We start from the raw sequence: 26557 nt of genomic DNA, 5'->3' as shown, positions 1-26557 counted from the left end.
TTTGTGAAGGACCTCGGACGCTGCTTGCAGCGGGAACTACAAACGCAACCCCTATAAAGACATTGCGTTAGCGCAATCCGCTAGCGCTATGCGCTAAACGGATTGCCCTAACGCAATGTGAACCTAGCCTAAAAACTGCACCCCTCAAGGTGCTCAAAACCACATTCAAGAAGTTTATTAACCCTTTACGTGCTTCACAGGAACTGAAACAATGTGGAAGGAAAAAATGAACATTTAACTTTTTTTTGCAAACATTTTACTTCAGAACCATTTTTTTTATTTTCACAAGTGTAAAAACAGAAATTTAACCATAAATTTTGTTGTGCAATTTCTCCTAAATACGCCGATACCCCATATGTGGGGGTAACCACTGTTTGGAAGAGAAGGAGTGACTTTTTCAATGCAGAATTGGCTGGAATTGAGATCGGACACATGTCACGTTTAGAGAGCCCCTGATGTGCCAAAACAGTGGAAACGCTCCACAAATGACACCATTTTGGAAACTAGACCCCTTAAGGAACTTACTTAGATGTGTGGTGAGCACTTTGAACCCCCAAGTGCTTCACAGAAGTTTATAACGTAGAGCCGTGAAAATAAAAAAATCACATTTTTTCTACAAAATGATCATTTGCCCCCAAATTTTTATTTTCACAAGGGTAACAGGAGAAATTAGACCACAAAAGTTGTTGTGCAATTTGTCCTGAGTACGTCGATACCCCATATGTGGGGGTAAACCACTGTTTGGGCGCACAGCAGAGCTTGGAAGAGAAGGAGCGCCGTTTGACTTTTTCAATGCAGAATTGGCTGGAATTGAGATAGGACGCCATGTCGCGTTTGGAGAGCCCCTGATGTGCCTAAACAGTGGAAACCCCCCACAAGTGACACCATTTTGGAAACTAGACCCACTAAGGAACTAATCTAAATGTGTGGTGAGCACTTTGAACCTCCAAGTGCTTCACAGAAATGTATAAAGTAGAGCCGTGAAAATAAAAAATCCTTTTTTTTCCCTCAAAAATGATTTTTTAGGCTGCCGTCACACTAGCGAGTTTTACGGACGTAAGAGCGCAGAAAATACATCCGTAAAACTCGCCAAACAAACGGCACAATTATTCTCTATGCCCCAGCTCCTATCAGCCGTATTTTACTGATCCGTATTATACTGGCTTCTACGGCCGTAGAAAATCGCAGCATGCTGCGTTTGTCACCGTACTGCGCAAAAAATACGCCAATGAAAGTCTATGGAAGCCAGAAAAATACGGATCACACACGGACCAGCAGTGTAACTTGCGAGAAATACGCAGCGGTGTTAGAGAGAAAAGCCGGTAATTCATTGCGGTGTACAGTAAAATCACACTGACAGCTTACAATAGAATAGGTAGAATAAATGTGTACACATAGAATAGGTATATATATATATATATATATATATATATATATATATATATATGTCAGTGAGACACATATATGTATATATATTAATATTTCATCCAGCGCTATATAGCTTTAAAGCCGGTAATTCAATTACCGGCTTTTGCTATCTCCTTCCTAAACCCGACATGATATGTGACATGGTTTACGTACAGTAAACCATGTCATATCCCCATTTTTTTTTGCATATTCCACGCTACTAATGTTAGTAGTGTGTATATGCAAAATTTGGCCGTTCTTTCTACTAAATTAAAGGGTTAAATGGCGGAAAAAATTGGCGTGGGCTCCCGCACAATTTCCTCCGCCAGAGTAGTAAAGCCAGTGACTGAGGGCAGATATTAATAGCCTGGAGAGGGTCCACGGTTATTGCCCCCCCTGGCTAAAAACATCTGCCCCCAGCCACCCCAGAAAAGGCACCCCATTTCTCTGCCCTCTGATGTGCGATCACATCGGAGGACAGAGACATTAAATGGGAAATCGCGTTTGTTTTTTTTGCGACCGCCGGTAAACTGTTAATTACCGGCGATCGCAACCCGGGGGTCGGTAAAAACCCCCCGAATCATGTTCTCTGGGGTCTTGGCTACCTCCGGCAACCGAGACCCCAGAGAAAATCTGACACTGGGGGGCGCTATTCACTTTTTCCACAGCGCCGTTAATTAACGGCACTGTGGTTTAAGTACCCTTAACTGCCGCCGTTAAAGGGTTAAAGTCACCTTTTAATATGGCAACTTTCCTATTGCTTATGTTGTATCCTGGACCACAGAAATGGCCAGCGGTAAATATTTTTTTATTATCTGTAATCGTTTGGCAATGACACTTCATCCATGCTCTCAGTTTTTGTCCTGTTTCTCCCACATAGAGACCCCCAATAGGACATATAGTGCACAGAATAAAGTACACCACATTGGAAGAGGGACATGTGAATGTCCCGGGAAATCTGTATCCTGTCTTTGGTCTCTACATGAGTGCAGGTTTTGCAACTCTTCACATTGCAAGGAGAAGTTCCTCTTATTGAAGAGAAATCCAGCGAGTTGGCATTGGTATATAAAATATAACTGTTATTTGTTTTGAATAAAATAAACCAACATATGGCATCCAGCTTTTACACTTTAGCACAACAGTTCAGCGATCAACGCGTTTCGACATTCAGTCTTAGTCATGATCTAGTTGAAACACCGATTTTCCTTAATTACCGTATATACTCGAGTATAAGCCGACCCGAGTATAAGCCGACCCCCCCTAATTTTGCCACAAAAAACTGGGAAAACTTATTGACTCGAGTATAAGCCTAGGGTGGAAATGCAGCATTTACCGGTGAATTTCAAAAATAAAAATAGATCATTATTTCCCCATAGCTGTGCCATATAGTGCTCTGCACCGTTCATATTTCCCCATAGGTGTGAACCATATAGTGCTCTGCACCGTTCATTGTGCCCCCTAGCTGTGCCATATACGGTGCTCTGCACCGTTCATTGTGCCCCATAGATGTGCCATATACGGTGCTCTGCACCGTTCACTGTGCCCCATAGCTGTGCCATATACGGTGCTCTGCACCGTTCACTGTGCCCCATAGCTGTGCTGTGCCATATACGGTGCTCTGCACCGTTCACTGTGCCCCATAGCTGTGCCATATACGGTGCTCTGCACCGTTCACTGTGCCCCATAGCTGTGCTGTGCCATATACGGTGCTCTGCACCGTTCACTGTACCCCATAGCTGTGCCGTGCCATATACGGTGCTCTGCACCGTTCACTGTGCCCCATAGCTGTGCTGTGCCATATACGGTGCTCTGCACCGTTCACTGTGCCCCATAGCTGTGCTGTGCCATATACGGTGCTCTGCACCGTTCACTGTGCCCCATAGCTGTGCTGTGCCATATACGGTGCTCTGCACCGTTCACTGTGCCCCATAGCTGTGCTGTGCCATATACGGTGCTCTGCACCGTTCACTGTGCCCCATAGCTGTGCTGTGCCATATACGGTGCTCTGCACCGTTCACTGTGCCCCATAGCTGTGCTGTGCCATATACGGTGCTCTGCACCGTTCACTGTGCCCCATAGATGTGCTCCATATACGGTGCTCTGCACCGTTCACTGTGCCCCATAGCTGTGCTGTGCCATATACGGTGCTCTGCACCGTTCACTGTACCCCATAGCTGTGCTGTGCCATATACGGTGCTCTGCACCGTTCACTGTGCCCCATAGATGTTCCACATAAATTTGTGCCGCCGCTGCCGCAATAAAGAAAAAAAAACACATACTCACCTCCCTTGATTGCAGCTCCCGGCGTCTCGTTCCGGCGCCTCCATCTTCCCGGCGTCTCTGCTCTGACTGATCAGGCAGAGGGCGCCGCGCACACTATATGCGTCATCGCGCCCTCTGCCTGAACAGTCAGAGAGCAGAGACGCCGGGAAGATGGAGGCGCCGGCCGGGAAGATGGATCGGCGCCCGGCGGCTGGAACGAGGACAGGTGAATATAACATACTCACCTAGTCCTGGCGATCCTCGCGCTGTCCCCTCCTGTCTTCGGCGCTGCAGCTTCTTTCTCTATCAGCGGTCACCGGCACCGCTGATTAGAGAAATGAATAAGCGGCTCCGCCCCTATGGGAGGTGGAGCCGCTTATTCATTTCTGTAATGAGCGGTCCCACGTGACCGCTGAAGAGCGGAAGAAACTGCAGCGCCGAAGACCGTGGGACGGCAGGGACAGCGCGAGGATCGCTGGGACTAGGTAAGTATACCTCAGCGCCCTCACCCCCTCACCCGCCGACCCCACCGCTACCGTGACTCGAGTATAAGCCGAGGGGGGCACTTTCAGCCCAAAAATTTGGGCTGAAAATCTCGGCTTATACTCGAGTATATACGGTATATAGTCTTACCTAGGAATCTTACTAGTGTGTTTTCTTCAGGTGATTAATTAACAGACTAGCTTCTTTGTTCACTACTTTAAGTGTATGCATATGCTGTGAAACAAAGTTTTAAAACAAAAAAACTCTTAAACTATAAAAATAAAGAGAACTTTACATTGACGACTCTATCATATATGTGTACAAAAAAGGAAACACTTTACACAATATTATGAAGGTATATGTAACAAACCTGTTGGCATCACTACATGACCTCTCATCCCCCACCTGCATGTTACATCAACTTACTCACTCTGGGCCATGCTGTGAGTTCTGTCTGCTGCCGGCTCCACGCTGTGTGCCTCATGCCTGCCTGCCCTGTCTACCCTTCCTGGCTGTGTGCATAGGGGGGCGGTGCTGGCAAATCCAGATTCTTATTGAGACTGTGTGCACCTCCATAAGGTGTCCCCGGCCAATTGCCTAGAGGCCTCTGATACTTAAGGCATCCTCACCCATTGGAGGATGCCTGAGAAAACTATTTCCCTCAGTATCTTGCTACTGAGCTGCCAGGTCATGTCCTGTCTCTGCCTCTAGGGGCTACAATACCCAGACCTATATCCATGTCCAGTTCTTGTGTCTGTGCTCTGGTCTAAGTCCATTCCTGTTGTTCTGTGCTTGTTTGCCATTCCCACTCTGCTGTGCGTATCTCTGTGTTCATTCGCTCTACTCTGCTCACCACAACCAGTGGCTCTGCACCTCTCTGCTCTGCTCGCAACAACCAGTGGCTCTACACCTCTCTGCTCTGCTCACCACAACCAGTGGCTCTGCACCTCTCTGCTCTACTCGCCACAACCAGTGGCTCTACACCTCTCTGCTCTGCTCACCACAACCAGTGGCTCTGCACCTCTCTGCTCTACTCGCCACAACCAGTGGCTCTACACCTCTCTGCTCTGCTCACCACAACCAGTGGCTCTGCACCTCTCTGCTCTGCTCACCACAACCAGTGGCTCTGCACCTCTCTCTCTGCTCACCACAACCAGTGGCTCTGCACTTCTCTGCTCACCAGAGTGCCAGCCGTGCCTGCTTGCCTGTGTCTCAGCCGTGCCGCCTGCCCCCCAATGTCTCTGCCGTACCCGACTGTCTGCCAGTGTCACAGTCATGCCAACCTGCTTGCCAGTGTTCCGTTCCCCGGTGGAATCAGCAGCTACAACCAGACACCACCCTGAAGTGGTACCTGGTAGCTACCTGCCGCACAAGCCTGACCTCACCATCAGAGGCTCCAGTGAACACCAGCTACTTAGTCATGCTCCTTCCAGGGTAGTCTGGTCCAGCGGCCACATCCCCCACGCTCATGCCAACCAGCCAAGGTGCGAGCGTTAGGCCGGCCTCACACTCAGCGTAAAACAATACGGTCCGTATATTATGGCCGTAATACGCAGAAATGTCCCCAAAATAGTGATCCGTATCTCCTCCGTAGGCAGGGTGTGTCAGCGTATTTTGCGCATGGCATCCTCCGTATGTAATCCGTATGGCATCCGTACTGCGTGTTTTTCTCGCAGGCTTGCAAAACCGACATACGGATATACAATGGATCCATGGGCTCAGGAAATCATAAAAACATATATACTGTCTATATATATATATATATTTATATATATATATAGACACATAGTAGTCAGTAGACACATATATGTATATATATTAATATTTCATCCAGCGCGAGACAGCTTTAAAGCCGGTAATTCAATTGCCGGCTTTTGCTATCTCCTTCCTAAACCCGACATGATATGAGACATGGCTTACATACAGTAAACCATCTCATATCCCCATTTTTTTTGCATATTCCACACTAGTAATGTTAGTAGTGTGTATGTGCAAAATTTGGGCTCTCTAGCTATTAAATTAAAGTGTTAAATGGCGGAAAAAATTGGCGTGGGCTCTCACGCAATTTTCTCCGCCAGAGTAGTAAAGCCAGTGACTGAGGGCAGATAGTAATAGCCTGGAGAGGGTCCATGGTTATTGCACCCCCCCCCCCCCCCTGGCTAAAAACATCTGCCTCCAGCCACCCCAGAAAAGGCACATCTGGAAGATGCGCCTATTCTGGCACTTGGCCACTCTCTTCCCATTCCCGTGTATCGGTGGGATATGGGGTAATGAAGGGTTAATGCCACCTTGCTATTGTAAGGTGACATTAAGCCAGGTTAATAATGGAGAGGCGTCAATTATGACACCTATCCATTATTAACCCTGCTGTTCTGTTGGTCAAAAATGACCGACTTTGAACTTCAATATTCTTTAAAATATTCAAGATGCGGCTCTGAAACCCGTGGCCGACCGACCCATCCTCATTTAAGTCAATCAACCACAAGTTTCAGAACCGCATCTTGAACACCCCAAAAAATACCAAAGTTCAAAATAGGTCTCCCCAGACCGAACAGAACAGCAGGGTTAATCCAATTGTATGAAATGGTTAAAAAAAACACACACACATTATTAAAAATTATTTTAATGAAATGAACACACAGGTTGTTTTAATATTTTATTGTTCTCTCAATCCACCTGAAGACCCTCGCTCTGTAACAAAGGAAAAATAATAAACCAACAATATACATACCTTCCGAAGATCTGTAACGTCCCACGATTTAAATCCATCTGAAGGGGTTAAAATATTTTACAGGCAGGAGCTCTGCTATAATGCAGCTGTGATCAGAAAATCCTTAATTCCAACCTCATAATTACTGAAAGTATCTAAATAATATGACAACGCAATAGAATTTGGGATTGAAGGATATAGCCCCACTATATCACAAGACAACCATAAAAAAAACTTTTTGACCATGAAAAATTATTGAAAACAGTAGTAATATATTTAGAGTCTCGGACATAGCTTGGAGTGTCTTGTACTAATGGTTGAAGGTATGTATCTTCTATATCTGGATTCTGCTGCGGTTGTTTCACCCTTCTCTGTGAGAGGCGCTAGACTGCAAACATTAAGCCTAAACTGGGTCTGGTAAGCTGACTTCACCTTTTTTTTTCTTTTTGAAAAATTCCTCTTGGTGTATTTGAGGGCATTGAACTTGGGATCATGATGTTTCTTAAATTTAGTGGTTGCATGTGGCACAGCAAGGGAGGGTCTTTGAATATTGTTTTTAGCCTGTCATCCTTGTGTAGAATGTGGTGTTTTTTAGCAGTTTTTCTCAGTACATCAAGCTGTGGGTTGTATGTCACCACCAGAGGTACACAATTATTTTCCTCTTTTTCTCCATATTGAAGTAATTGACTTTTTGGGATCCTTGTGGCTCTAATGATCTGATCATCAATGGAGGTTGGATGGTAGCCTTGGTTTAAAAATTTATTTCTAAGATAGGTTGTACTCATCCTTGTCAGTTGGGCTGTAACAGATATGATTATATCTGAGGGTCAAGCTGTACACGACGGACTTTTTAATGTGTTTTGTATGGAAGCTGTTCCATCTGAGGTATGTGGGAGGGTCAATTGGTTTCCGATACACCGATGCCTGGATTGAACCATTTTAAATTTTTATGATGGTATCCAGAAACGCCTAACTTAAGCAAAGCTACAACTGACACTGACTACTAACAGCTAGCCAGCTAAATAGCTTATTAATAATTAAGGATGGTGGGAGGCACCTTGGGAAATGTCTGCAGACTAGACTAGATTGAGCAGCAGGACTGTCAATCAAAATGCTGACAACCTAGAATCAGATTGGATGACTCGACTGTCATACAAGCATCCCTCAGCCACAGTCAATTACGAAACCATGACAAATGGATTTACAAAAGGGGTTGTGCTTGATTTGAATTTGTACTATGGCAAGAAAAAAAGCAGCTAAGTAAAGAAAAACGAGTGGCCATCATTACTTTAAGAAATTAAGGTCAGTGAGTCCGAAAAATTCGGAAAACTTTGAAAGTGTCCCCAAGTGCAGTGGCAAAAACCATCAAGTGCTACAAAGAAACTGGCTCACATGAGGACCGCCCCAGGAAAAGTAGACCAAGAGTCACCTCTGCTTTTGAGGTTAACAGCAGCTCAGATTAGAGACCAGGTCAATGCCACACAGAGTTCTAGCAGCACACACATCTCTACAACAACTGTTAAGAGGAGACTTTGTGCAGCAGGCCTTCATGGTAAAACAGCTGCTAGGAAACCACTGCTAAGGACAGGCAGCAAGCAGAAGAGACTTGTTTGAGCTAAAGAACACAAGGAATGGACATTAGACCACTGGAAATCTGTGCTTTGGTCTGATGAGTCCAAATTTGAGATATTTGGTTCCAACCACCATATCTTTGTGCAATGCAGAAAAGGTGAACGGATGGACTCTACATGCCTGGTTCCCACCGTGAAGCATGGAGGAGGAGGTGTGATGGTGTGGGTGTGCTTTGCTGGTGACACTGTTGGGGGATTTATTAAAAATTGAAGGCATACTGAACCAGGATGGTTACCACAGCATCTTGCAGCAGCATGCTATTCCATCCGGTTTGCGTTTGGTTGGACCATCATATATTTTTCAACAGGACAATAACCCCAAACACACCTCCAGGCTGTGTAAGGGCTATTTGACCAAGAGGGAGAGTAGTGGGGTGCTACGCCAGATGACCTGGCCTCCAGACCAGAACCCAATTGAGATGGTTTGGGGTGAGCTGGACCACAGAGTGAAGGCAAAAGGGCCAACAAGTGCTAAGCATCTCTGGGAACTCCTTCAAAATTGTTGGAAGACCATTCCCGGTGACTACCTCTTGAAGCTCTTCAAGAGAATGCCAAGAGTGTGCAAAGCAGTCATCAAAGCAAAAGGTGGCTACTTTGAAGAACGTAGAATATAAGACATAATTTCAGTTGTTTCACACCTTTTTGTTAAGTATATAATTCCACATGTGTTAATTCATAGTTTTGATGCCTTCAGTGTGAATGTACAATTTTCATAGTCATGAAAATAGAGAAAAATCTTTAAATGAGAAGGTGTGTCCAAACTTTTGGTCTGTACTGTATATAATACAGCACCCCATAGAATGTAATACAGCCCCCCCATAAAATATAATACAGCGCCCCATAGAATGTAATACAGCCCCCCCTGAGATTGGCCCCACAGTCCAGCACTCATTGATAGATAAAAAAAACAAAAAAACAAACCTCACTTCTCCTCGTGCCCCGCGCTGCTCCCTGCTCAGGTCTCGGCAGCTGCAGTCTGCCCAGCAACACAGCAGGTACGCGATGATGTGACGTCATCGCACACCCACAGTGTCAGAGGCGAATGATGGGAGAGGGAGCATCAGCTGACACGCTCTCCTCCATCATTGCATTGACCTGTACCAGTGTCAAAGATGCCGGTATAGTTGAATGCGTTGGCACTGGCTGGGGGCAACAGTTGGCACAGGCAGGGGGGAGTTGGCACTGGTGGCAGGCGACTGGCTAGGGGCCCCTGGGGGAGCGGGTGCCCTAGGCAGTTCCCTTGTCTGCCTGCCACTAACGCTGGCTCTGCCTCGGATGCAGAGACCTCTATGACCCCGGAAGTTGCAGCACCACTTCCTGAATGAATATGGAAGGGCGCTCCTGAGCCCGACCCTCGACCCCTCCAAAAAGACAACAGATTTCCTGGATTGTCTAATGGAGGGGAGGTTGAAGAAAAAAAGTTCTTCCCCGTCTTGGTGCCGCCCCCTGCAGCCCGGTGCCCTAGGCACGTGCCCTCTGAAGAGACAAGTTAAGCATCTTTCTCCATTCAGAATCCAGGATCTAAAAGAGGTTGTTCTTGAAGAATGTAAAAATATAGGTGTTGCACTATGTTGTCAACTTGCTAATTGCATGCCGTCCTTAAAATATCATGGAGGTCATACAGAATGCTAGATCTAGTTGTTCTGTTGTGAGATGTATTCATTTTTGAATTAACTAATTTAAGAAAAAACAAAGATTTTGTAATGAAAGTTATATAATTAACAATACTTAAAAAAAATGTTTATTGAAACAGTCTTATGGAAATGTTGTCAATTGTTCTTTCATTCAGTGAGATATTGATTAACCCCTTCAAGACATGGTCATTTTCTGTTGTTTTTGCTTTCAAGAGCCATAACTGTTTTATTTTTTCATCTACATAGCCGTATGTATTGAGGGATTGATATTTTGCAGGATGAGTTGTACTTTTGAATAACACCATTCATTCTCTGCATAGTGTGCTGGAAAATAGAAAAAAATTTTCCAAGTGCATTGAAAGTGCAGAAAAAGTGCAACTTCAGAAATTGATTTTGGGTTTTTACATTTACCATGTTCACTATATGGTAAAAATGACCTGGCAATATGATTCTCCAGGTCAGTATGAGTACTCAGATATCAAAGATGTATAGTTTCTTTTATTTAAGTCATTAAATTTTTAGGGGAAATTTGGAAAGCAAAATGTTTTTCTTTTTTGCTGCCATCTTCTGAGACTTCTAATGTTTTCATTATTGGTGATATCGGGCTTGGTGATGGCTTATTTTTTGCGCCTTGAGCTTTTCTTTTTACAGATATAATTTTGGGGTAGATACAATGTTTTGATCACATTTCCTTGCAATGTTGTCGCAACCCAAAAACCATAATTTTGACATTTTCATTTTTTTCTCTTTATGCTGTTTACTGATTGGATTAATTTAGTCTAGATTTTGATAGATAGGACTTTCACAAATGCAGCGATACCAAATATGTGTCTTTTTTTATATTGTTGTATTTTTAATGGGGCAAAAGAGGGATGATTTGAACTGTTATGTTTTTTTATTTTTTTTAACTTTTTTTTCCACTTTATTTGTTAGTCCTCTTAGGGAAAGCTGCAATTGTCTTATTGCCTGTGCTAGACACAACAGTGCATCTGCACTGCTACGTATAGCAAAAATCATGATTTCATATGAATACCAGCCACGGGCTAACGTTCACAGGAGGATCGTAATGACAGGCAAGGGTTTCATCAGCAGACTCCCTGCTGTCAAGACATCCTATTGACGCCCCAAGATCATGTCAAGGATGCGCTGATGTGAGCGTGGAACGACGTGCCTCCTTGCTGGTGCATCATATATGGTACTGTCAGAAACTGACAGTGGGATTTAAAAGGGCAATAGCCAAGGGTGGACCTATGCTCCAACCACGGCTATTAGAGGCACATGATGGCTGATTAAATCAGCCATCATGTGCGGAGAAAGATCCAGGATTGGCGTGCAAGCCTGCAACAAGGTCAAGGAATTGACATATGACGTAAGTTTACGTCATATGTCATGAAGGGGTTAAAATTATACTTCTCAAAAGTATTCCTTTTTTTCCCGCTGGCCGCATTCTGGTGGTGAAATTGACTTGCCGTTGATTGGCTTTCCTCCCTAGTTAACGCGTTTGCAAAGCAATCTTGCCTTGCGCATGCGCAGTATGCTTTGCCCAACTGTGGGCAAAGCCGAAAACCATTAGTGCGCATGCACCGGTGCACTATGTCCCGGAACACAGCAAAATACTTCCAGGACATAGTTAAGATTTGTTAAATTCAGGAATGTCTGCACTGACTAAGGCCATGTTCACATGTTCCTGATTTCCCTGCTGTTTTTTCTGCACTAAAAACCACAGCTCTTGGCAGAAAACGCAGGTGCGTTTTTTGGTGCGTTTTTGGTGCGTTTTTTGATGCGTTTTTTGATGCGGTTTTTAGTGTGGTTTTTTATGCAGTTTTCTCTGCAGAGTCTGTGTGTTTTCTAGGAAGTTTTTTTAGGGTTAAAATGGCTGAAAATACCCTAACCCTAACCCTAGCTCTAACTGTAGTGGGGAAAAAAAAAACAAATTCTTTATTTTATTATTGTTACTACCTATGGGGGTGATAAAGGGGGGGGGGGGAGTCATTTACCTTTTTTTTTATTTTGATCACTGTGAGGTTATCACAGTGATCAAAATGTGCCTGGAACGAATCTGCCGGCCGGCAGATTCGGCGGGCGCACTGCGCATGCGCCCGCCATTTTGGAAGATGGCGGCGCCCAGGGAGAAGACGGCCGGACGGACACCGGGAGGCCCGGTAAGTATAAGGGGGGGAGATGAGGGCACGGGGGGGCGTCAGAGCACGGGGGGTGGCATCGGAGCATGGGGGGGTGGGATTGGGGCACGGGGGGGCAGCCACACTCCGCCCACGCACTTCCTGCTGCAGCGGTTCTGCACCACAAACCGCAGAAAACCCGCAGATATTTTTTTCGTCTGCGGGTTTTACTGCGGGTTTGACCACACAATGGAGGTCTATGGGTGCAGAACCGCTGCAGTTCCGCACAAAGAAGTGACATGGTACTTCTTTTTTACCGCAGCTATTCAGCGCGGCTTTTTTAGTGCATTTCCGCAATGTGGGCACAGCGGTTCCTGTTTTCCATAGGGTACATTGTACTGTACCCTGCATGGAAAACAGCTGCGGACCCGCAGCGGCAAAATCGCGGCGGTTCCGCAGTTAAAAACGCATAGTGTGAACATGGCCTAAGAATGCAATAATAAAGTGTCAATGTCATGCTGTAACTGATGTGGCCAGAATGCCACATAACATGGTGAGTACTTATGCACATACAGTATATGTATAGTAACTTCGGAGGATCTGAAAACATTTTAGGCTAAGTTCACACTAGGAGATTTTGCTGCGTTTTTAATGCATTTTTTATGCTAATTTTCATCTGCTTTTTACAATACCAGCCAAGCGTATGATGTTTCAGAAATCTCACACACATACATTGTTTTTTTGTCACCAGTACTTTCTGCTTTGCATGATTTTTTGGACATAAAGCATGTCACTTCTCTCAGTGTTTTTCAGCCATTGACTTGAATGGGTGGTGATAAAAACACTGAAAAAAAATGCACCAAAAACGCAGGTATCATGTTTTGCTGCATTTTTTAATGCCAAAACCTGATTCTATGAAATAGGACTTTTTTCAACACTAAATTTTATCAGAATGCACAAGAAACAAATCTAGAATGCCAAAACCGCCATAAAAAATGCAAGAAAAATTAAGGAAAACATGCATTTAAAAAAAAAAACCTCTGAAAAAACAGCTAATATAAATTTGCTCTTAACTTCTTTGCGACTATATATTGTAAAGATGTACATCATGTGATTAACAGTGACTATACAGGAATACATTACAGAGACTTGACTTACCGGCCTTGCCAATTATTTGCTTAATAAGACCTCTAAATTTTTTCATTATTTCATTGGCTGAAATATTTCCTTCCTCGATATATTCTTCCATGGCTGGCGGACTTCGACCTTTAAAGGCTAATGTGTAGAAAGACCCTTTCTTGTCAAGGTTTGTCAGAAGAATTGTATTGTAAGATGGTACGGAGATTTCTAACATTATATCAAATTCATTTGGCTTTGATATCTGTGAATGAAATAATGATTATTGTCAGGTCATAGGAAAAAGCAAAATCTGAGTTAGGCTACTTTCACACTTGCGTCGTGTGACGGCCGTCGCAATTTGTCATTTTGGAGAAAAAACGCTTCCTGCAAAGTTGCCCGCAGGATGCGTTTTTTCTCCATAGACTTGCATTAGCGACACATTGCGACGCATGGCCACACGTTGCATCCGTCGTGCGACGGATGCGTCGTGTTTTGGCGGACCATCGGCACAAAAAAATGTTCCATGTAACTTTTTTTGTGCGTCGCGTCCGCCATTTTCGACTGCGCATGCGCGGCCAAAACTCGACCTCCTTCTCCCCGGACTACAGAATGGGCAGCGGATGCATTGAAAAACTGCCCATGTTGTGCATTTATTTTCACAACGTCCGTCGGTACATCGGGCCGATGGTTTGCGACGGCCCCGTACCAACGGAAGTGTGAAAGTACACTAAGGCAGGAGTCACACATGTGAGAAAATTGCACGAGTCTCGCGTCTCAATACCCGGCAGTACTCGGGACTGGAGCGTGCAGCTGCATGTATTTCTATGCAGATGAGCGCTCTGGTCCGAGTGCCGGCAGCTGTGCCGGGTATTGATGCAAGAGACTCGTGCGATTTTCTCGCAAGTTTGACCCCGGCCCAAGACTGATTTCACACACCTGATATTTATGGACCGAATACATCACTGGGATGCCCAAAATGGCCGTGTGTCTCCTGACCTGAACTGAGCAGCCACATGTATGCCTATGAAACTGTTGAATATTAGGCCGGCTTCACACTCAGCGTATGAAAATACGGTCCGTATATTACGGCCGTAATACGCTGAAATGTCCCGAAAATAGTGGTCCGTAGCTCCTCCGTAGGCAGGGTGTGTCAGCGTTTTTTGCGCATGGCATCCTCCGTATGTAATCCGTATGGCATCCGTACTGCGTGGTTTTCTCGCAGGCTTGCAAAACCAACATACCGCTATAGAAATGATCCATGTGTCCCAAAAAGAAAAAAATATATATATATACTGTCTATATATATAAATATATATATATGTCATTAGACACATATATGTATATATATTAATATTTTTTCCAGCGCTATACAGCTTGAAAGCCGGTAATTCAATTACCAGCTTTAACTTTCTCCTTCCTAAAACCCGACATGATTTGAGACATGGTTTACATACAGTAAACCATGTCTTCTCTCCTTTTTTTTTGCAGATTCCACACTACTAATGTCAGTAGAGTGTATCTGCAAAATTTGGCCGTTCTAGCTCTTAAAATAAAGGGTTAAATGGCGGAAAAAATTGGCGTGGGCTCCCGCGCAATTTTCTCCGCCAGAGTAGTAAAGCCAGTGACTGAGGGCAGATATTAATAGCCTGGAGAGGGTCCATGGTTATTGGCCCCCCCCTGGCTAAAAATATCTGCCCCCAGCCACCCCAGAAAAGGCACATCTGGAAGATGCGCCTATTCTGGCACTTGGCCACTCTCTTCCCATTCCCGTGTAGCGGTGGGATATGGGGTAATGAAGGGTTAATGCCACCTTGCTATTGTAAGGTGACATTAAGCCTAATTAATAATGGAGAGGCGTCAATTATGACACCTATCCATTATTAATCCAACTGAATGAAAGGGTTAAATAAAACACAAACACATTATTTAAAATTATTTTAATGAAATAAAAACAATGGTTGTTGGAGTATTTTATTCTACGGCCAATCCAGTCACTGAAGACCCTCGTTCTGTGAAAGAAAAAACATAATAAACCAACAATATACTTATCCTCCGCAGATCTGTAACGTCCAACGATGTAAATCCTTCTGAAGGGGTTAAAACATTTTGCAGCAAGGAGCTTTGCTAATGCAGGCTGCTCCTCGCTGCAAAACCCCGGGGAATGAGTCTAAATATAGATCAATGAGCTATATTTAGCTTCATTTGCGGTGAGGCGCCCTCTGCTGGATGTTCATAGATCGTGGGAACTTGCCTAGAAAGCCTGGGAGCTTTCTAGGAAATTTCCCACGATCTATGAACATCCAGCAGAGGGCGCCTCACCGCAAATGAAGCTAAATATAGCTCATTGATCTATATTTAGACTCATTCCCCGGGGTTTTGCAGCGAGGAGCAGCCTGCATTAGCAAAGCTCCTTGCTGCAAAATGTTTTAACCCCTTCAGAAGGATTTACATCGTTGGACGTTACAGATCTGCGGAGGGTAAGTATATTGTTGGTTTATTATGTTTTTTCTTTCACAGAACGAGGGTCTTCAGTGACTGGATTGGCCGTAGAATAAAATACTCCAACAACCATTGTTTTTATTTCATTAAAATAATTTTAAATAATGTGTTTGTGTTTTATTTAACCCTTTCATTCAGTTGGATTAATAATGGATAGGTGTCATAATTGACGCCTCTCCATTATTAATTAGGCTTAATGTCACCTTACAATAGCAAGGTGGCATTAACCCTTCATTACCCCATATCCCACCGCTACACGGGAATGGGAAGAGAGTGGCCAAGTGCCAGAATAGGCGCATCTTCCAGATGTGCCTTTTCTGGGGTGGCTGGGGGCAGATATTTTTAGCCAGGGGGGGGCCAATAACCATGGACCCTCTCCAGGCTATTAATATCTGCCCTCAGTCACTGGCTTTACTACTCTGGCGGAGAAAATTGCGCGGGAGCCCACGCCAATTTTTTCCGCCATTTAACCCTTTATTTTAAGAGCTAGAACGGCCAAATTTTGCAGATACACACTACTGACATTAGTAGTGTGGAATCTGCAAAAAAAATGGAGAGAAGACATGGTTTACTGTATGTAAACCATGTCTCAAATCATGTCGGGTTTTAGGAAGGAGAAAGAAAAAGCCGGTAATTGAATTACCGGCTTTCAAGCTGTATAGCGCTGGAATAAATATTAATATATATACATATATGTGTCTCACTGACATATATATATATATATACCTATTCTATGTGTACACATTTATTCTACCTATTCTACTGTAAGCTGTCAGTGTGATTTTACTGTACACCGCACTGAATTACCGGCTTTTCTCTCTAACAGCGCTGCGTATTTCTCGCAAGTCACACTGCTTGTCCGTGTGAAATCCGTATTTTTCACGCTTCCATAGACTTTCATTGGCGTATTTCTTGCGCAGTACGGTGACAAACGCAGCATGCTGCGATTTTGTACGGCCGTAGAAAGCCGTATAATACTGATCAGTAAAATACGGCAGATAGGAGCAGGGGCATAGAGAATAATTGTGCCGTATTTTTTGCGAGTTTTACGGACGTAGTTTCTGCGCTCTTACGTCCGTAAAACTCGCAAGTGTGAAGCCGGCCTAAGTCAGGAGACCAGACCATCAATGTCAGATTTTTGAAGGCAGTCTAAGGCATAAACAGTCATTAAAATGATGCCCTACAATACTCTCTTCAACGTGGTAACTACTTCTCCTGGAAAAGTTATAATAATAAAATCATGTTTTTCTTGAAATATTGTAACAAGATTACCTCAATAACAGAGCACTGAGATCATCATACTTATGTCTCTTTACATTTGCCTTGTGCATCTATGGTGGGATGATAGCAATGCACTGATTGCAGTTGTTTCCTTTTAGCTTCATTATTGTTTTATCAATGACCCTCTCCAATTGCAAACAGTACTGTACAGTAACGGGATCAGGTAGCCATACACCTGGAAAATTGTTGCTATATTTTAATGCTGTTTTTTTCCACTTATGTTAATAAAGAATAAATTGACTGGCACATTAAAAAAAAAGTTTGACTACTCATCAAAGGATTTGTTTGATTCCTAAAGCCTGTGCAAGAATGCCTGGTTTTGTTGCTGATGTGTTTTAGCACGCCCTATTTTTAGATGTCTTTAGGGTTCATTCACATGACCGGATGGGTGCAATCTGATTACAAAAGGTATTGCACTCGGACCAATGTTAATTATTGAGGCACTGCAGATATTTTTTCTCAGCTGTATTCAGCATGAGAAAAAATTGCATCTGTAATCGGATGGGTGTGAGAAAGAAATCAGATGCCATACGGAACATTAGTATGGCATCTGATTATTATGGATACATTACAATTCTGTAACATAGGAAACTGTATGGACCAAACTCAGCTCTCTCTAATTCTGCATCAACATTGGAAAAGCGCAGGGACACTAAAAACGTGATTGTGTGTGCTCCGGCCATCGTGCCAGCTTTAGACAGTACTTGTGAGTCGCCCGCCAGGGCCATGGGGTACCCGGTACCGGGTCTGGTGTTCACAGGGGGATGTCACAGTGGCGACCCAGTCCGTGGCTCTGGGCGCCCATGTAAAAGGGGAGATTGAATAAAGTTTATGCTCGTGATGCCACCTGTGGTATTCGGTCAAGGTAACCGACGCTGCTTTAAGGGGTCCTCCGGGGTATTGTTATGGCAGCTAGATGGTATACCTTCCCACAGGTGAAGTATATCCCCAGGGCTCCCGGCGTGTAGATGGAAGATGGTGAATGGTGCAGTAAGGAACGAGGACACAGATTTGCAGTCTCTTTACCTGGTTTACTGAAGACTTCAGGCAGCCACAGCCAAGGGTACCAGATCACAGGGCAGGCAGGGTCCGGCCGGCTTGGAAGTGAATTCAGAGTTCCCTTTACCAGGTGGAGTTAAAAGCCTTCCTCTAGCGCGGTGGTGTTGTAGTCCCTTACTGCCTATGGCTTCAGATAAGGTCCTCACAGTTCTTCTCTCTGTCCCCCATATAGGATAGGACTCAAGCCTTTTTACAGCGACTCTAGCACGCCTCGGGCTCTATGTGTTACTGTGTCTCAGGTGTGTGTGGCGGACAGGTAACTTGCAGTTCAGCTGTCCTGCCGGTCTCTGCTGTAAGTCTTAGAGTCCCTTACAACCTCGGTGGTCCAGCTACCGATGTCTGCACTTTGCCAGGGAGACAGTCTGCTCACTGCTGTCCTCCCCCTGGTGTCCACACCTGTGCTTCGCTCTCCTACACGCTCACTGTAATATGTTCTGCTTTCAGTGTTGTCTCTGTCCAGGAGCTGCAGCACTATGTCGTGGCTGCACGGCCCCTCATGCGTTCTTCCTGCCTCAGACTGCTCCAGCCTGCTGTCAGGCACTAACTGACTAACTGTCCCTCCAAAACTACCATATATATGGGGAGTCACCTAGTAAATAGGATCAAAAGCTCCCCCTGGTGGCCTGGAGTGTGAACATGTTGCATGCTTGTGTTTACCTGGTGAAAGTTATCCTTCCTTGCCTTCAAGCGTAACATCACTCTCCCCATAAGGAAAGCAATGTTACTGTGACGACCAAGACCCTGGGGCGCCACACTTGCAATAGGAAATCATTAACACTGTGCATGCTCAGCCACTCTTCTGTACCGCATGAATACACACAAGGGGCATCATGGTGGCTCAGTGGTTAGCACTGCAGCGCTGGAGTCCTGGGTTCAAATTCCACCAAGGACAACCTCTGCAAGGAGTTTGTATGTTCTCCCCGTGTTTGTGTAGGTTTCCTCCGGGTTCTCCGGTTTCCTCCCACATTCCAAAGACATACCGATAAGGAATTTAGATTGTGAGCCCCATCGGGGACAGTGATAATGTGTGCAAAACTGTAAAGCGCTGCAAAATATGTTGGCGCTATATAAATAAAAATTATTATTACTATAAAAAAACATAATTTGAAAACCACTTGTTCTTGAGAAAAATGTAAATAAAATAACAGTTGTAACTAAAAATGTTGTTGAGACAACCCCTTTAACCAGGGGTCATGTGGAGCGGCCTCAGGTACTGTACCAGTACATTTAGAGCGGCCTTTTATTGTGGCCAGCCTAAGGCACACCTGTGCAATAATCATGCTGTCTGACCAACATCTGGATATGTCAGACCAGTGAGGTGGATGGATTATCTCGGCAAATGAGAAGTGTTCACTAAGGGCTCATACCCACTTGCGAGAAAAAAAATGGTTCGTAATCTGGACCAAAGAAAACGGACGAGTGTCATGCAAGTGTCATGTGAGTACAATGCGATTTTTCTCACATAGCATCTGTATGACATCCGTATGACATGCGTATACAATGTGTTTTTTTCTCTGCAACTATTTTTCTACAATCATTTACAGGACCATTTACAGTGTTCTATGCCACAGAATGGTAAGGTATCTGTATAAAAGGGACGGCATACGGATGATCCATATGCCGTGCAATTTTTTTCTCGCACCCATTGACTTGCATTGGCGAGTCTCGTCCAAGATACGCAGAAAATCGCAGCATGCAAAAAAAATCATAGAGGAGATGTAACCCATTGAATAACATTGGTCCGAGTGCAATCCGATTTTTTTTTTATCGGATTGCACTCGTCCGTTTCTCGCACAATTGAGTATGAGCCCTAACAAAGATTTACACAAGTTTGTGAACAGTATTTGAGAGAAAAAAGCCTTTTGTATACAGTACATAGAAAAAGTCTTAGATCTCTGAGTTCAGCTCATGAAAAATAGGAGCAGAAACAAGTGTTGTTTATACTTTTGTTCAGTATGTATAATATATCATAGAGGGCTTACTTAGCTCTGTTAATCAAAGCAGTGGGGGAGAGAACCTGCACGATGCTGAGCTGTGACATGTGGTGAAGCTCTGCCCACAGCCCAGTTACTCAGGGAGACTGTGTCCCGCCTCGGTGATGCCGAGTCAGCTAACAATTCCGGAAGTTGACGTGACATCACCAGACATCAGAGACGGCTGAAGCCGGGGGTCACAATATTTTCACAAATAAGCGCAAGTCATATTGAACAAATTTTACCACTATTATGAAGTACAATATGTCATGGAAAAAAACAGTCTCAGAATCAGCAGGATCCATTGAAGCGTTCTAGAGTTATTATCACATAAAATGACAGTGGTCAGAATTGAAAAAAATTGGCCTGGTCAGGAAGGTGAAAACGGGCTTGGGAGTGAAGGGGTTAAAGTAGTCAGGTATGCCCTGCAAATGCACCTATGTGCTTTGACCACACCATTTTTTAATATTTTTATAGAGGATGTAGGGGGAGGGACAATTAGAACTTTGGCTTTAGAATCCTATGATATCTTTGTACTCCCCCGGCACAAAAATAAAAATATATGCAAATATATCTATAATATACCGCTGGGAGCGTCACTCTGTACGAAGCCTTTATAGACTGCGCAAGCGCCGGCGCAGTCTGGGCCTCACAGAGTGACGCTCCCGGGAGATCGCGGTATGCGTTAACACTGAACGCACACCGCGATCTCCACCGGAGAGTCAGGGACCACCAGGAGGGTGAGTATGAGCTATATTCACCTGTCCCGTTCCACCGCTGCGCGCCGCCATCTTCCCGGTCCTCGGCCTGTGACCTTCAGTTCAGAGGGCGCGATGACGCGCTTAATGCGTGCCGGCGCCGCCCTCTGACTGAACAGTCACAGCCAGAGGACCGGGAAGATAGCGGCGCGCAGCGGTGGAACGGAGGACAGGTGAATATAGTAAGTGCTGAGGGGCCTGAGCTGGCGGCGATACCGGCACCTGACCCCCACAGCGCGCCGGTGTCCCGCCTGCTCAGGCCCCCCAGCACTCGGCGCCGAGCGGGTCAGAGGCAGTGGGGCCGAGCGGGTCAGAGCAGAGTGTGGCAGATGTAGCAGGCAGGGTGTGGCAGATGTAGCAGAGCAGAGTGTGGCAAACGTAGCAGACCAGAATGTGGCAGATGTAGCAGAGCAGAATGTGGCAGATGTAGCAGAGCTGAGTGTGGCAGAAGTAGTAGAGCAGAGTGTGGCAGAAGTAGTAGAGCAGAGTGTGGCAGATGTAGCAGAGCTGAGTGTGGCAGGATGGGAGCAGCCCATGTCAGAATGAGGGCGCAGGATGGAGCAGCGCATGACAGGATGGGGACGCATGATGGGAGCAGCGCATGACAGGATGGGGACGCAGGATGGGAGCAGCGCATGACAGGATGGGGACGCAGGATGGGAGCAGCGCATGACAGGATGGGGACGCAGGATGGGAGCAGCACATGACAGGATGGGGGCGCAGGATGGATGCAGCACATGACCATATGGGGACGCAGGATGGAGCAGCACATGACAGGATGGGGACGCAGGATGGGAGCAGCGCATGACAGGATGGGGACGCAGGATGGGAGCAGCACAAGACAGGATGGGGACGCAGGATGGGAGCAGCGCATGACAGGATGGGGACGCAGGATGGAGCAGCACAAGACAGGATGGGGACGCAGGATGGGAGCAGTGCATGACAGGATGGGGACGCAGGATGGAGCAGCACATGCCAGGATGGAGACCATATACCAATATAAATGCTCGCCACCCGGGCGTAGAACGGATTCAATAGCTAGTATATAAATACCGGTATATAAAAACACACTTGCACTGTGTTAGCCAGAAGGTCTTATATAACATATTCATCTATATACACTATGTGTTACTATAAATGTGACCTTTTATAAACGACCACTCTCATGTAAACTGGTTTACCAGATTGCCAGAGAGTAAGCTGATATCGGTCTTAGGCTACTTTCACACTAGCGTCGTTCGACGCACGTCACAATGCGTCGTTTTGGAGAAAAAACGCATCCTGCAAAGTTGCCTGCAGGATGCGTTTTTTTCTCCATAGACTTTCATTAACGACGCATTTCGACGGTTTGCCATACGTTGCATCTGTTGTGCGATGGATGCAACGTGTTTTTGCAGTCCGTCGGGACAAAAAATGTTGCTTGCAACGTTTTTTGTCCGTCAGGTCCGCTTTTTCCAACCGCGCATGTGCGGCCGGAACTCCGCCCCCTCCTCCCCGGACCTTACAATGGGGCAGCGGATGCGTTGTAAAACTGCATCCGCTACCTCCGTTGTGCTTTTACTTCACAGCATGGGTCGGTATGTCGGCCCGACGCACTGCGACGGGCCCGTACCGACGCTAGTGTGAAAGTAGCCTTACATGTTGTGCTTTACTCTGTAGCCTCAGTCACTGCCTAGCAACCAGCCTGGAATCTGGGAACATGTCACATTAGAATACAGCACGTTCAGCTGCTAACCTCAAGATGGCCGTTCCCTTGACTGTGATTCTCTCCTGACATTTGATTACTATACCTAACTGCTGCTCATTCAGCCCACGGTCCCTTCCCCCCACTACCTGCTTTTGATTCAGCCATAGACTTCCCTGATCACTGCTCCACCAATACTCCCTTAATCCCCCCACCTAAATCTGACGCTATAGCCTATGCACCACACAGCTTCATAGCTTCCATGCAGTAGCATAACTTGACGCCTGTGGGCTCCAATTGACAATCTCCAACAGCGCCCCCAACTATCAAGGGTCTTTAAAGGGACACTGTCACCTGAATTTGGAGGGAACAATCTTCAGCCATGGAGGCGGGGTTTTTGGGTTTTTGATTCACCCTTTCCTTACCCGCTGGCTGCATGCTGGCTGCAATATTGGATTGAAGTTCACTCTCTGTCCTCCATAGTACATGCCTGCACAAGGCAATCTCCCTGCAGACTGTGAGCCCTCGCGGGCAGGGTCCTCCCTCCTTATGTACTCGTGTGCCTTGTTATCTGCTCATGTTTAATGTATTTGTCTATATTTGCCCCGTATTCACATGTAAAGCGCCATGGAATAAATGGCGCTATAAAAATGTATAATAATAATAATAATAAAGTGTCAGAGTGCTACTGCAACACCTGCACCCACTATAGTTATACCCCTGCTTTTATTGTATACTACATGTAAGGGGCTGGGATGAGGGGGTTAAATATTCACACACTATACCTTTTTAAAAGTTTTTAAAAAAAATGTATTTTGTTAATCCTGCCATAAAATGCTACATTACATTTACAATTATATTTATTTTTGGTAAATCTACATTTTAACATAAGGACTTATTTTGATTTCTGTATTTACCGCATTTGTGATATATATGGTCTAATGGTGGAACAGCATAGTTATGTAGCAAACTATTTATACAATGCAGAAATCCAGCATCATGTTATATGTTTCCCGCTAGAAACAGGTTGCATCTGACTTTTAAAAATAGGTCCCATCTTACCTTGACGCGCTCATAGTAGCTTCCAGTGGATAATTTCTTTATATCCTTAAACAGAGGATCACCTTGGAATTCATTAGATTTCAGTATAATGCTCACAACCTTATTGACTTTCTCTGCTGCTTTTGAAATATCTTCCATTTTCATTCTCAATTTTCCATGAACTAAATCCTTCATTCTCCTCGGAGTTCTGGAGCTAGCAGTTTTCAGATCATTTTCTTTGGGCTCTGTATTTCCCTTATCTAAAATTGAAACATCATTTGTTTCTTCTTTACTTCTTTTATCGCATACTTTTTTTCCCGAAACCACTTTTACTTGTCCATTGTCACATATTTCATCAAGGGATTTACATTTAGGATATCTTGATTTTTGTGGCCTGTCTAGTGGTTTAGAGGATTTATCCTTAGCTCTATCATGTGTAGTTTCACTAAATCCGTTATATTCTTTTGGAGAATTCTTGACATGGTCTGTAAGTTGGTCTATCATGTTACTACCTTCTGGTGATGTTTCCCTGTCTTTCTCTTTCTTTGCTGGTGTGTCTCTTTGTTTTCTGGTTGATTTTATAGTTGGATGATTGCTTTCTTCTGTAGGATATTTCTTTCTCCTTTCTTCCGTTGGTGACTTCTGTAGGGTTTTCCTACCACCTGAATGTCCATCACCTCTGTTGTCCACTTCGGATGATGGATATTTTTCAGGTTTCTCTGAATCTCTCTTCATTTTTGCAGCATTTCCTGACTGAACTGAACTACGAGCAGAACCTCCCCTGCTTCTTGGCTCTTTTGGTCGTGTCACCATTTCTTTGTGTTGATCTGATTGTCGTCTGCCGTCCATTTCTAGTGTCTTTCCCCTAAATATGTGAATGCTGCAAAACGTGTTTGTCTTTCTTTCCTCTAAAAATCTGTGCCCCTCCCTAGGCTGAGTGTTCACCGAGAAATGAAACTGAAAGCCTCCATGGATTATAGGAAGTTCTCAAGTGCTTGTACAGCATCTACTGTACTAGTGATTTTTAATTATTATTAACCAACTAGATGGTGGCCTGATTCTAACGCATCGGGTATTCTAGAATATGTATTTATGTATGCATATAGCAGCCACATAGTATATACATACCTCCCAACTTTTGAAGATGGGAAAGAGGGCCAAAGTTTGTGGCGCGCAGCACGCCGCGGCAAATTTTAGGCCACGCCTGTGACCACACCCATTCATAACTAGTCACACCCATATCCACGGCCCAACCACACCCATTTAGCACTGCTGATCACACTGTTTCATAAAGAATAATTATAAACAACAAAATATGGCCACACAGTGCTCCATACTGTATAATGGCCACACATGATGCTCAATACTGTATAATGGCCACACATGATGCTCCATACTGTATAATGACTGCACATGATGCTCCATACTGTATAATAGCCACACATGATGCTCCATACTGTATAATGACTGCACATGATGCTCCATACTGTATAATGACCACACATGATGCTCCATACTGTATATTGGCCGCACATGATACTTCGTACCGTATAATGACCACACATAGCTACTCCTACACACGCGGCTGTGCTCCGTACACTTTGCACACATGGCTCTGCTCCGTACACCTCATACACATGTGGCTCCGCTCCATACACCTCGTACACATTTAGCTCCGCTTCATACACCTCGTAGACATTCAGCTCTGCTCCATACACTTCATACACACACAGCTCCGCTCCATACACTTCATTCACACACGGCTCTGCTCCGTACACCTCGTACACACATGGCTCTGCTACATCCACACTGTAAACACCTCCTGACCTCACACATAACAGGCAGCTTACTTACCTCATCCAGCAGCACCATAGATGGCAAGTTGGCAACCAGCACAGCCGAGTCCTGCAATCCACGGAGGTCCCGATCATGTGACCCCTGACTCCTCCCCCCTGTGACCTTCTCACAGGTCCTGTGCGCACGGAGCAGCCAATATGTGGTGTGCTGTGCTCAGGCTGCTCTGTGGGTACGGGATGAGGCTGACCGGCTGATATTGCAGCACACCTCCCAACCACTGCCGGACAACTAATGTCCCGCCCGGGATTGCGGAGTATACGTAGTATATAGGAGCCATGTAGTATATAGAAGACAAATACTACGTGGCCTGTGCTATATACCATGTGGCTGCTATATACATACATATTGTAGAATACCCGATGCGTTAATACAGGACACGCAATATATAACAGTGGCCACGCAGTATATAACAGCTACGTACTATATAACACAGCCCACGCAGTATATAGAGGCCACGCAGTATATAACACAGTCAACATAGTATATAACACAGGCCATGCAGTATATAACACTGGCCACGTAATATATAGCACAGCCCACGCAGTATATAGCAGCCACATAGTATGTAACACTGCCCACACAGTATATAACAGCCACGTAGTATATAACACTGCCCATGCAGTATATAGCAGCCACATAGTATATAACACTGCCCACACAGTATATAACAGTGGCTACATAATATTTTGCACAGCCCACGGAGTATATCACACAGCCCACATAGTATATAACACTGCTTATGTAGTATATAGCACCCACGTAGTATATAACACTGCCCACGCAGTATATAGCAGCCACGTAGTATATAACACTGCCCACGCAGTATATAACAGTGGCCACGTAATATATAGCACAGCCCACGCAGTACATAACACAGCCCACATAGGCAGCATCAATAGTAAAAATTTGGGGACAAACAGGGTTAATAGCAGCGGTTACGGAGTGCGTTACCCGCGGCATAACGCGGTCCGTTACCGCCAGCATTAACCCTGTGTGAACGGTGACTGGAGGGGAGTATGCGGGCGCTGGGCACTGACTG

General features: G+C 45.0%; 1 protein-coding gene across 1 annotated transcript in view; it reads right to left on the bottom strand.

Annotated features, from left to right (window-relative positions):
• The window catches only part of CGAS (cyclic GMP-AMP synthase), a 41059-nt gene extending 16477 nt beyond the window's left edge, over positions 1–24582 (bottom strand). The window contains exons 1-2 of the mRNA XM_069726565.1: positions 23683–24582; positions 13406–13628 (exon numbers count right to left, since the gene is read on the bottom strand). Of these exons, the coding sequence (XP_069582666.1) occupies positions 13406–13628; positions 23683–24510 (1051 nt within the window). The 5' untranslated portion in view covers positions 24511–24582. The remainder of the gene's footprint in view (positions 1–13405; positions 13629–23682) is intronic.
• Positions 24583–26557: the final 1975 nt, after the last annotated feature.

This window comes from Ranitomeya imitator, chromosome 5 (assembly GCF_032444005.1).
Source record: "Ranitomeya imitator isolate aRanImi1 chromosome 5, aRanImi1.pri, whole genome shotgun sequence".
Taxonomy (NCBI): Eukaryota; Metazoa; Chordata; class Amphibia; order Anura; family Dendrobatidae; genus Ranitomeya; species Ranitomeya imitator.
This window is presented reverse-complemented; position numbering and strand designations above follow the sequence as displayed.